The following is a 13,139-nucleotide window of genomic DNA, read 5'->3' as shown; positions in this document are numbered from 1 at the left end:
AACAAAGAAAAGCATGAAACAGATGAAGTAATTTATTCAAATACCGCAATCTCCTTTTTTCAGCTGAATACGATTATCTTTAATTCTACTCCCATTCTCAACTTTATAGTTCGATGAAATGTCAGAATAAAGTCATGGTTCGTCTGTGGAACTCAGTCCTGGGGGCAGAGGTGGCGTAATTTCTACGTTAACATCGAATCTTACTGAGATGCACACAATGCTTTCCAGTGCTGCCAAATCTAATAAGAACGAACACTGCTCAAAGACATTACGTGCTCATTCAAAGATGTCTGAAGTGAATTAATGGCTCACTGACATGCAAATTGGACGCTGATGAAAAGACTTAGCGAGACGGATATTTGTTTTTATTGATCAGTCTAGCGCACGGAATGGGAACTTTAGACAACAGAAAACAAAGTTTTGTCTTTTTTCTTTCTTCTCGATGTTGACTCAGCCGGTTTCGACATTATCACGTCAATGAAAATCAACTTTGCAGAACTTTGTAAACTTGTCAGCTTGCGAACATGCCTTTGTGGTTAAAACCAAATTAGCTACATTTTTTTTCTTCTGAGTATCATATTGCTCTCCAAGCTACTGTGTAAGGTGTGAAATAAAAAATGTTGTGTGCTCAACATCAGACAAGAATTTCATATACGATCTTGTAATATTTTAATTTACAATGACAAGAAAATTGCACAACATAAAACATTTATCCTATTATTCGGTTCGCATTCTAATCCAGGCATCTTTTCAGCAGCAGAATACTTCAGCAAGTCACACTTTGGTGGTGAGAAGGGAATCAGTGAACAGCTACATTTAACCAGAACTTTCAATGCAAGAAGGACAGACAGACAGACAGACAGACCAAAACAAGCTATTTACAGAAAGAAATCCTGGTTTTAGTCGTTTCCTGAATGCTTTTGCTGTATTCATTGTGTAGTGTGGGCACTCTGAACTTTGAGTCTCCTTGGAAAAAAAAAGACAAGTCCTGCTTGCTTCAGCAAATCTTGATTAAGCCAAATCCCTTCACAGCCCTCTCTCGTCACGACAGTTGTATTGTCCAACGTTGCGTTTTAAGATGACAACTTATATGACGAGTTCCATGACAAAGGAGTACACGTTTTTATAAGTAAAAAATACTATAAAACTCAAAAGTAATATTACTGAATAGAAGTAGTTTTACAGTTTTCTATGCCAAAGTTATTTTAAATATGTCGGGTATTCTCTCATTTCAACCTCTGTTGGAGTTTGTATAATCTGCCCATGCGATAACTGCGACGGTATTTTTCAAGGTTACAACTTATATTGGAAACATAACATAGAAGTCTTCAAAAGGCGCAGAGCGGAGTGTCATGTGGGTGTGCGTGTGTCCTGCTTGTAACAGATATGCTATGTGATCCATAAATCATACACAACACAACATCCCCCCCAACCCCTGCCCTCAGTCAGTCCACTCTCCTGTCCCCTTCTCGGCACTTCATGGGGATGAAGTGAGACGCCACTTGCTCCCTCCTGGTCTTCTTCCCCCGCATCGGCTTGCCCTTCTGGGACAGAGCTATGAACATTTCCCTGCCATTTTTAGTCCACCTGGCAGAGGAGTACGCGTTGAAGTAGTTTTCTAGGAAAACCTCCTTGAAGTTGCAGTTTTCGTTGTAGACCCTCTGCAACGGGATAAGTGGTTACTGGTTAGTGATTGGACACGCTGCGATCTCCACATCCAGGATTTGTGTGCTTCAGCTCTGAGAACTTTGGACATTCATTACCTTGCCTTGCACCTGCCCTGCTTTGTTCATGGAGATGTAATACTGGCTCTTCACGCCCTTTATTGCCAGTATGCCGCCTTCAGATACGGTCCTGATCTCCAGGATACCTGAAAGACAATATTTGAAATAATGAAATTGAATTCAGAATCCCCCAAAACACAACTTCTGCATTCGTGAGTAAGAAACATTGTATTTTGCACACTACACACTGCAGTACATCTGCGCAGTCACGGTTGTCAATCCGTGACTGTGCAGAAGTGAAACAATGTGATGAGCGGCCTTCTCACAACTGCACCGCACGCAAATGGTCAAATGTAGCAGCCTAGTTTTGATTTCCAGTTCTTATTGTGCCTCAGCTAACAATCCGCTGTTGTCGCAATCTTGGCCTCGATTGACATCCTGCCTGAGCTGCCACGCTCACAACATTCATCTTTATTACCAAACAAGTTGGAAGTTCCTGTGGCTATTCAGTCTGCGGCCCAGTCTGGCTTTATTCTTGCCTTGTTAACTGTCCTGGGTGGCCATTACACAAACCACAACCTATGCCATCACACATATGGGAGACAGATTAGAGCTTTTTCTCATGGGATTGAGACAACTACCTCCCTGCATGTGCTTTGCACGCTACCTTTAAGGCCTGCCCTTCAAGTATGAGGGGAAAGTAAAAGCCCACTCTCTCCCCCCGCACCCACCCGCTTTCTCTCTCTCTCTCACACACACACGCACTGTCTCTATTTTTGTGCCGTATATTGCCTATCATTTCTGATCAAGTAGGGCCACAGCTGTATGTCTTGAGAGAAAATGTTTTTTTCATTTGAGCATGATCATTTTAATGCAATTGAAATCATCATTTACAAACAACAACAATATTAATCTGGGAGAGTGCTTTTTATTTCAAACCCAAATTTGTTGCACAATCAATTTCTGCACATTTCCTTTCATCTTCAAAAGGGGAAATGTCGCCTTTATGGGTTCACAAAATGGGAAAAGTCCAAAACGTCTGTATCTTGAGGACAACAATAAGACTGGTTGGACATATTCGTGGAGACGGTATGTTGAACGTCACAGAAATAACATGCAGAGAAAATAAAGGGAATAGCTGTGCTGAAGGCCTCCAATGGACACTGAACATGCTGCTTTTTAGTATTTGATCACAAACAGATGGCAGTGGCCCAGTCTTGGAATGCTGTTTGTTCTCTGTGCGCTTGATTTTTGACCTCATGTCGATGCCCGTGACTGTGTGCTCAAACACACTGAATCTCAAGTCCTTCACTCCCTGTCATTTTATTCGTAATGACCTGGCTGAGTGAAGATGGTCCAATAGATTTTAAAAAATATATATATTCTGTACTCTAGTGGAGCAAAGTACATGCATACATAATTAACCGCCCCCACCAACAACATCGACAACAGAGGTATTAGCCCTGTGTTTACATCCTCCAGCTAAAATGCTCAGTTTTAGCTCCCTCCTAAAACCAATGCTTTGTGGTATGTTTGAAAGATGGAAACATTTTTGCTTGTTCAGCTTTCGCCACAAGGACAAACACGTGGCTCGGGAGACGTATTGTTGGTCTTTGTTTGACCAACAAGCGGATTTTTCAGTGTTTCACACACATTGTCTGTAAAGTGGAGCAGGTAAGTAAGTAGACTTTCTGGAGAGTTCAATCATAGGCTGATTGATATGAAAACTTTGAGTGCGATGGGGAATCAATCAGTCGACCAAAGAGATGCCGATATTTGCTTTCTTTGCCTGAGACAATTCTATGTTTTTAAAATAAGAGTTTTTAAAGCTTCTCTATTTTATAATAACAAATTATCGCACAATAAACCAAACACTCGTGAAAAAATTAAAATTTCAGATTTATCTCATGGGATCTTTCTGTCTAATGGATAGATGCAGTTGTTTGTTGTACAATGTAAAGACGGAACATTTTCCCACAAACCCCAGCATAGGCACACGCATGCGGCTCCTCTTCAGCTTGAACACATTTGATATTATATTGACAAGAACTTCTTGGTAATTCCTAATCCCGCTGTTTCTCAGCTCATTCAAGTAAAACGTGTAGTTTTGCTGACATGCATTTTTGGAATTTGAGAGTTAAAAAAAACAAAACAGCAGCAGACTACACCTCACTCAAGTCCTTAAAAGCATTATTAGGTGACTGAGATATTTCCCAAAAGCTTTTGGATGTAATACATTTTCTAATTTGATTTATGTGCACGCACGTTGACAAGCAGGCCATCATGCGGATTGGTGTTGAGAGACGATGCTGCATGCGGTTACTTTCTTGGAGTCATCATACTGTGGGTTTTAATTCGATGACAGTCTGTTTGAAGTTAATCTTCTGTTTGCCATAGCTACACGTAGTCAACACGAGTCGTGTTGATGTTATAATATCTCGGTGAGACACTCAAATTAAGCCGCGCTACGGTCTCTCACTCAGACACAATAAAACCTTGTCTGTTGGGTTTACTTCAGAGGATTTGTTTTGGCATTCCGAAGACAATTCTGCTTAAGCTGTTGTAATGCCCCCAAATAGAAGGCACACTTTTAGAAACATCCCACTTCCCAATATTAGTTCAAGTAATATAGTTTGATCTATTTCTCAGCAAGTAAATACAGTCATCACTCTTTTGTGACTTTTTTTGCGGCCAAAAATAATGACTCACGGCGATATTTCACGCTGTACATTCCTGCAACACTCATCAGAGGCGTGTTGGTTTATTCTCTGAGTGAGTGTAGCGTGCGATTGTAAGCCACATAAGGGTGTATCAATTTTTTTGGTCTCTCATTTCCAGCCGTTGCACAAGAGTCTCTCCAGCGCACTTTGAGGCACTTCTCTGTCATGCCAACATTCCAGAGCCGACCGCACTGTCAGATAGAAGGAAACGATTGCGACTCAGCACATCCTCACGCTACCGAGACTCACAGCGGTGCACTGGAACAAGGGTTAACCTTGAACGTGTCATTTCGCAACAAACCAAACACCGATGGCTACTGTGGCATCGGAATCGATGTCGCTGGGTGCTAATCTAGTGTCATCGGATTGTTGTGGTGGCTTGGTTTGCCGTCTGTGAACCTTGCACCGCCGTCCTCGAACACATCGCGTGCATTATTAACTGATTGAAGCCGATTGATGCACGTTACAGCAAGAGAGCCTCATGTCTCAACGTCATGTCCTATAAACTGTTGGTTTACCAATAAGTGGTTTTCTAAATTGTTCGCTGAAGGCTTCTGAAAATTTGACCTGTCATTAAAAAGGTCTTCGTTTTGTAACTTTGATTAATTGGCTGTGTTCTAAGCCCGGGTGTGTGCGGCCGTTAAATTTGAGGGAATTAAATCTAAACGTTGATGTTGATGGAAAAAGCTGATTGAGGACTCTTGCTTTTGTTACTCCACTGTCAGCTCCGCCTGGCACCGTCTACCAGGCTGAGCGGTGAGTTTCCCTCAAGTCAGTGCAGCTTGTGTTTAGATATGGTTTAACAAGCCAAAGCCCACACCTGCTTCATTTTAACTCTCGTCACTTTGGCTGCTCTCGCGGAGGCATATGACCCGTGAGTGCTGTGATTACACGACAGGGATCTCTGTGCAATAACACCTCCCACGTGCTGCTGCCACTTGGACAGACAAACAGCCCATCGCTGACTCAATGGAACCGAGCCGCAAGTTGAGCTCTGCACGGAACCCTTGCTTTTTTTTAAATGTCACCACAAAGTTTACACGCTTCCATCGAAATCAATTTGCAGCCGAAAAGACGTTTTGGGTTTTGGATTTCAACATTTTTGCCAAATGCAGAAACATGTCCAGGGAACAGCAGCAACAACAAAAACAACAACAAAAACAACAGCAAAAGGTTTGTCCTTACTGTGACAGTTCGTGGGATCCTGGGTCCCGTTGATGTTGCCATTGTCATCAATCGTCAGGAACCATTGTGTGCGGCTGAACAGCTGCCGTATGCGCACGTCTCCTCCCTCCATGTAGTCGTAGTTCCTGGCGTGTCTCTCGTGTCTCGAGCAGTTCATTATAGCGGCAAGTTGCTCCGGGGTACAGTCACTGCAGACCACACACACGCTGCCAAACAGGAAGATTGCATGGAGGTACAGTCCCGAGAACAGGTTTTGAAGGTTCCATGTGAGCATCCATTTGTGCATTATAATACAATGCTGTGGGGGTCAATGAGCAACATACTGAAATGTGAGATGGCGACCAGCCAAGTGACCCTCTGCCCCCTGACTTGTGACCCCCTTGGTCCCAGTTCGGCCAGCAGGGATTCCTGTTGTGACGTGGAGACGAGCCAGCTATGGAGGGACTGTGGCGGAGCAGAGTGGACTGAAGGTGGAGCACAACGTGGACATGAAGACACTGCCGGGTGATGGAAGTAGAAGACAATATCTCTCTTTAGTCCTCAGTGGCTGCGGGTGTTGACAGATCCATCTTCTCTTCGGCATGGTCCAAGAACGAGCATCACTGTCCAGCTCAGGAGGTGTTTGTTATTCAGGAGACCCGATGAACACCTGTCTGACTCTCTGACCTCTGTGGATGGAGAGAAATCACAGTCTTACAGTCACACGTTTCAGCAGCAGGGATTTTAAAACAAATTTAAAAATATTGAAATAATAGAGACTTCGAGACTCTAGCACAAGCTGCGGCATCACCATAATAAGTGCATCTTAAACAGCCGACCGCTGTATAGTCCAGGAACTTACATGTGCTCCGAGTGCTGATTCTCCCTTTCAGCACAAGTTTTGACTGGAGGACTCTCGCCGCAGTCACAGTCAAGTCCAGGGGTGTTGAAAAGTGAAGCAGGAGCTCGGAGGTGGTGTCAGTCCCTACAGATGTCTCTCTGCTTCTGGCAGCCTGAACTTTGTGCATCTTCCAGTGTTGCTGTGCACTCTGCACAGATAAATGCCTCCCGCTGACCTCACACTCGCAATTAGATTCCAACCAGTCAGCTGTCCCGGGCTGAGATGCACCAGAGACACACCCTCCGCCTTCCTCTCACTGCCGCTCACTAACAGGACGAAGGAGGGCGCCATAAACACTCAGAACAGCAGGCTCTCCTTGGCTTTAAATGCTTCAAGAACATTTGCAAGCCGCCCTCTGAAACTCAATACACTTTACCAACCTTTTCCTAGAAACATCTCTTTATTAAACTGGTTACTGCTGTTTTTTTTACTGACCTCAGATTTACACTAACTTAAAGCACAGTTGGTGTATTTGCTTTAATGATAAAAACTGAAGAAAAATTCCTCCCTACAATTTTAAAAGTCACAATTAATTATTGTTTTTACTGTGCAGTCCCAAACCAGTGTCGCAGATTTATTGGCTCGAGTCAGAAACTTCAAAGCAGTTCTTTGCTTCTCATTCTTATTGAGTGTAGAAGTAGGAAGCAATAAGTTATGGTTGGCAGGTATCCATCGAAGGGGAGAAAAACAGAGGACATAACGGCTCAGAAGTAGTCATCTCTGTGGCAGAGGTCGTGCACTCCTTCACTTTTTGTGTTTGTATTTAAAGTCACAATTTATTGCCTTACATGCCTGGCCTTTCCTTGGACTCACCACTTCAAAAGTTTATATGGGCCCTAATGACGTGGCCTCCTGGGGAGGTCAGGACTGCGGGCCTGAGAGAGAGGGACTTCAGACTGCAGCAGATCTCCTTCTCATCCCTGAAATGGGGGGTCATAAAGAGCTGATCTATTAGGTGTCACTGTGGCCTGTTCATCTGTCCGTTCTATCACCTCACACACAGTTCGCACACTGGGCTTTTGTGCAAACAGAGCAGGAAACGCAGCCGAGCACATCAGGCATGCACCGTATTGTAAATAGCCAAAATAAGCAGAAATGAAATCGGTGGGTAATCTGAGAGTTTTATAACTGCTATCAGCGTATAACTTTCAACACAATTTTACTCTATCATGCATTTTGTTTATCAGAAATATTTTATTTGTTTGAGTAACAAACAATGGATATATCACTTTTCAGATGTTGCTGCCTCTGTAGGAGAAGGTGTACATGACCTACAGATTTGTTTTATCAGGGGTGGACAGAACCTGGTAGAGTCCATAAAGGTAAATTACTGCCAGAAACAGGGCAGACGAGGCAATTCCCAGACCACAGGATTGGCCTTAATAGAATCAACACCCTTGCCTGGAATCTGGAAACGCAGCCCCACTTCGCCAGACAGAGTTTGCAGATGAAATCTTAGTTACTGGGGTCTGGTCAGGCTCAAAACAATGCAGGGTCCCCATCTGTGCTGTGTGACTCGTGTTGACTGAGCGCCAGTTTATTGTCATCATTGCATGTGACAAGAAATGAATGGTCTTTCAGCTGAAGAATCAAAGAATCAGGACTGCTGTGTCTTATGGGAATAGATTTGTGCACCTCAGAGCTATTTAGAGAAGAACGTTGGTGGCCATCAAGGCCAGTGAGGCCTCCTCTGCTGGCCCAAACATACTCAGAAAAATAAATGTGATTTTTTTTTTGTAAACATGTAAATACAATTATTTTCCATAGTCTGTTCTCTTCAGCTCATATTATATCCAATTGTTTTCACTGCTTCCAGTTTTGTATATTACAGTAGAATTTTTATCCAATTACATTTCAACTCACTGGTGTTGTCATGTTCTATATAATCCACCTGAGGCATTCAGAATCAACAGTGCCATACGTGAACGACGCAGTCAGTTGCGATAGCCAATCAGATCTCCAGTCTGCGTCACATCAGCCAGCTAGAAAGTCTTCGGCTGAACTTCACATGTAAGTGTCCTGTGATTGGATAAGCACAATACTTGGACAAACATGTTGCAGCTGGTATAATCTACCTTTGGTGGATTCCTAACATCACCTTTTTATTTTAGACGGCCTCTATGACCTTAATTTCCTGTTCTTAATTGTGAATGCAAGCTGATTGATTTTAAACGCTCTGGAAATGAGGTGTTGCTCGACCAGCCTACATTAAGGTGATGTAGCGTGAAAGTGTGACTGTGCATGGATTCCTAATATGAGGTGTATTAATGGCAAAATAGAAACTTGTAAAATGTAGGACAAAATAGGACATCACTGAAGGCCTGGGCAATGAATTGCATTGCCCGCCACTGGTGAATAACAACGTGGCGTCAAAATGAAAAGTCAAAAGTATTGAGAGACTGGCTGTTTCAAAGTTGTGTTTATTTATTTTTCATTTATTCTTATTTATTTCCATTTAAGGGGGTCTGATACATTCATCAAATATATTCAATCTTTCATTTTCTATCACTGCCTCTGGGTTGTAGGGTGGCAGGAGGCTGTCAGCTCAAGTCAGTGAAAAACTCAGAGGAGCAACGTCATCATACATAAATAAACTGAAACAGTGTTGAAAAGACTGAGTTCAGTAAGGTCAATGTGAAAGGACGTCTGAGGTCATTGCCATAACAACCCAGTAGAATTAAGAATTCAATTTGACAGCACAAAAATGATTCTTAAATCTGTTGTCTTTATTTTACATGTCAGTGTGGGAGGGAGCCGTCAAGAGCTCAGAGTTTTTCTTCGTCTTTGTGTTTTCCCAGAGACAGCTGGGATCCGCTCCAGTGCCCCCTGCCACACTGACTGAGTGCAGGAGAAATAGTCATAGAAAATATATTTGTCTATGTCTGTATGAATTGTCTCATTTTAGTTGATGCTATTTTGATATTATTGTTATTTCAACGCACAAACGCAAACAATATACATACAAAGGGTTCAACACCTGCAGGTGAGTTATCTTTTGAAGTACCAATGGCTGCAGCGGTTGTTTTTTTTTTTACTGGAGGCAAAGTTGATAGGTTAAGGGCGGTGCTGCTGACCTTGCATGATGGGGAAATGCGAGACAAAAAGTTTAAACATTTTTACGGCCCTTGGGATTTTTGTGCTTCTTTTGCGTGCGTCACCAGTGTTTGTTTTCACATAAGACATTTGTATAAATAGACGAGTCGGTTCAGCCAACCTCCTCTCATCGTCACCATATCACCATTACCTCCCAGTGGGTAATGTCAAAATGCTTCTTTTGAATAAATAAATAATGTCTTTTGGCGAGGAACAAACAGTCCCACACTCGACTGCCTTCTTTATAAATTAACAGTCATACGTATTTGTAAGTTGTATGTTACAAAACATGTTTTTGCAAGAGGAAAGTATGGCTCTGAATGCGTGTCGGCGAGAGTAGTGTAAATCAAATGCAGATCATATATCTCACTTAAAAATGTTCACAAAAACTGCTTGAGCCATTTTTATGGTTTCCAGGTTGAGCAAAAACTTTATCATCAAGTTCTGGGAAAAGTGAGCTTTTGAATCACTCTGTAAGCAATCTTCCACAGGCCTTTAGTTTTTGCATTGTCAGACATTATTCTGACAAATCTTATTCTGTGTACTATACCTGTAAACTATTGTTGGCTCATTGAGTCTTGCAGAACCATAAATATGGAGAAGGAAATCAATCGTGTGAGATGAGAAACAGACAGAGAGCACAACGCAAAGGCAACAGAGACTTCAAATGTGCTTTTTGTAGTAAACAAAGTGATTGAACTGAGCAGGTTACCAAAAATTAAAAAGTAAGGTCACTTAATTTTTGAATGAATACTACAATAAGGAACAGTAGAATCTTAGGGAAACCATTTTTCTTTACAAAGAAACTCAAGTTGACTGCTTAAATGGTTAGAATGAACATTAAATATTAAATTCTTAGATGCAATAATAAACTGTAATGTAATTACATTTTAATCAATTCCAAAGGAAATCCAACTTAGCATGTGCATTTTTTAAATGAACAAAACTTAGGGAGTGAATACATATATAGCGTTACAGATGATGATATTAAGGCAGACACAATTGTTTAAAAGTTTTCTTAAATATTTCTTACTAATAGAATTATGTAATACAATCAGAAAAACAAGCCATACCATGCACAATTATCGAAATGTTCCTGATAAATGAAGAATTTAAGATTTCAAGAATTTAACCAATTCTACAGTTAAACAAATGGTTACATTTCATGGATTCTGAACATGATGAATCCATCAGCATCTCAACAGTCATCTCAAGGTCAAGTGGACAAAATATGAAAACTGTGAATGTTTAGGGGAAAAAAAACAACCTTAATCAATAAATCATCAAAATGTGATAGATTGTTTGAGATGATGATTGATTGAAGGGTGGTGACATTTATGAAAATAACTGTAAATAAAAGAGAGCGCGGATTTTCTTTGAAGTTGTTCTTTTAACTGACAATTGGATGAGCGGAAGCAGCTTTACTTGTTTGTGTGTGTGTGTGTGTGTGTGTGTGTGTGTGTGTGTGTGTGTGTGTGTGTGTGTATTCCTTGAGTTTTACTGCATGAATGAATGCCTGTGGCCCTGCGCAGATCAAAGGTCCCGAGCAGTGTGTGGTTTACAGTAGGACAGGAAGTGCAGTGGCTGTGAGGCAGGTTCACCAAACATGCGTGAGTGACTCTGGTTAAAACTCAATGGCTAGCTGTATGACCCATCATACAGTCTGCATACTTCTGATTATCTTTCATCTTTATGTCTATTCTCTGTTATTTGTTGTGTTGATGAGTGTTCAACGTCTTTGAGATGAAATTATTTCCACGGTTGGATGGAATGGAAATTTCTCGAGGCCAATTGAGAGACTCTGCTGGTCCTTATTACCACAGCTTAAAATACAAAGAAGCTCAAATTGCTTTTCCGACTTTAAACGCAGGCCGCATCAGCTGCTGTCGGCTCAGCACAACATCTCCCCCGACACTCTGGGTCAGTGTCCCTGCTTTTTTTCTAGTGGAGGATTTATCCGAGCACTACCCTCATTTCTCCTCTTGATACATCTTAAATCTTATATTCAAAACAAAAACATAAAAAGATTTTCGGAGCAACTAAACCACAGTCCACAATTGTCTTTGACGCTTTGGTAAATAAGCAGTTGTCCAGTGAGTCGCCAGTCCTTAATATGCAGGACAGGAATATTAGATTGCAATTCATTGCCCTGTTGAACTGAAGAGCCGCTTGAAGTGCCAACACATGAGGCTCGATCCAAAATTTATTATAGTTTCCACTATTACTGCAGAGACATCTGCCTACACATGCTGTCTCTTTCAAGACTCTAAAAGCATTCCAGAAGAAAGAATAGCTTAGGTGTGCGTGTGTGTGTGTGTGTGTGTGTGTGTGTGTGTGTGTGTGTGTGTGTGTGTGTGTGTGTGTGTGCTGGCTCTTTTCTCTGTCTTGTCATGATATGACTGCATTTATGCAGAGTGGATTAAGTCTGAGGTCAATTTATTCTTAGCACTGTTGAAGTCTGTTTGGTTTGAGCCGTTGCTCTCTAAATTCCATCATAATTAGGGGTCTCGGAGGGAAGAGTCAACAAAATTCTAGCTATAAATAACACGCACACGCACACACACACACAGACGCACTTCCATATACATGTTTGCCAGGAACTGAAAAAAAAACAACTAGTGAATGTGGATTACTTGCCATATTGAGACAAACAATAATAATAATAATAATAATAATAATAATAATAATAATAATAATAATAATAATAATAATAATCATAATCATAATCATCATCATCATAACAATAATAATAATAATAATAATAATACAATTATAAGAAGAAGAAAGTCACCAACAATACCTTGCAATTTATTAAAGCTTGCACATTAAATTCATTTTAAGTTCTTTATCTTTTTTTTCTTTATTTTTTAATTAGAATTCACTAAATAGCATTCTGCTCAATCTGATGCTTTGTTCTTGCTTCTATGTGCTTTCAAGGGGGATAAGACTATGCAGGCTTTAAGGGATAAGACCAGAGCAGCCATGATGGGGTCTCAGAGGCTGGAACAAAACCCTGTCCCGGGGTGTTGTTGGGAGAGTACGACAACTGAGACGTCAGAGATAGGCCAGACACGCATCGCTGTAATGTTATGTATGTATTCAATCAGTTTTGTGTGATATGTGGCCCATAACAGTCGCAAATGTTTTGTTTGACACACAGCGTATGATTGCGAACGCGCACACACATACACACACTTGTTGGGAGGGGCACCACATGGTTGGAGCTCACTTTGTTTTGGCCTCTTTATTGAATCCCCAAGGATCCTCTGTTGGCTGAAAACCTTCCCTTAACAATAAATACACAGGTAGACAGTCAGCTTCAGAATATATTTTCAGTCTTTGTGTTATGTGGTTGTATTGCATCAAATTGAAAAATGATATTATCAATATGTTTTTTTTTTCTAACAGCAAAAAAGTGCAACATTAAGATGCTGCTTTAACAGTGCACAGTTCTTCCTGATGTCGCCGTGCACGAGGGCAGTGCGCGTTGTAATCAGCGTTATTAGAGAATGTGATCCCTGGTTGCGCTTCACTCTC

General features: G+C 41.4%; 1 protein-coding gene across 1 annotated transcript; it reads right to left on the bottom strand.

Annotated features, from left to right (window-relative positions):
- Positions 1–348: 348 nt before the first annotated feature.
- Positions 349–7,030, bottom strand: fgf7 (fibroblast growth factor 7). Its single transcript, XM_076048739.1, has 4 exons — positions 6,471–7,030; positions 5,630–6,297; positions 1,764–1,870; positions 349–1,661 (listed from the first exon to the last, which is right to left on the bottom strand). Exons 2-4 carry the CDS (start codon positions 5,913–5,915, stop codon positions 1,446–1,448), a joined length of 609 nt encoding a protein of 202 aa, XP_075904854.1. The 5' UTR covers positions 5,916–6,297; positions 6,471–7,030; the 3' UTR covers positions 349–1,445.
- Positions 7,031–13,139: the final 6,109 nt, after the last annotated feature.

Source organism: Nelusetta ayraudi, unplaced genomic scaffold (genome assembly GCF_046127955.1).
Source record: "Nelusetta ayraudi isolate G7.1 ecotype Tasmania unplaced genomic scaffold, CSIRO-AGI_Nayr_v1 ptg000005l, whole genome shotgun sequence".
NCBI classification, from domain to species: Eukaryota; Metazoa; Chordata; class Actinopteri; order Tetraodontiformes; family Monacanthidae; genus Nelusetta; species Nelusetta ayraudi.
This window is presented reverse-complemented; position numbering and strand designations above follow the sequence as displayed.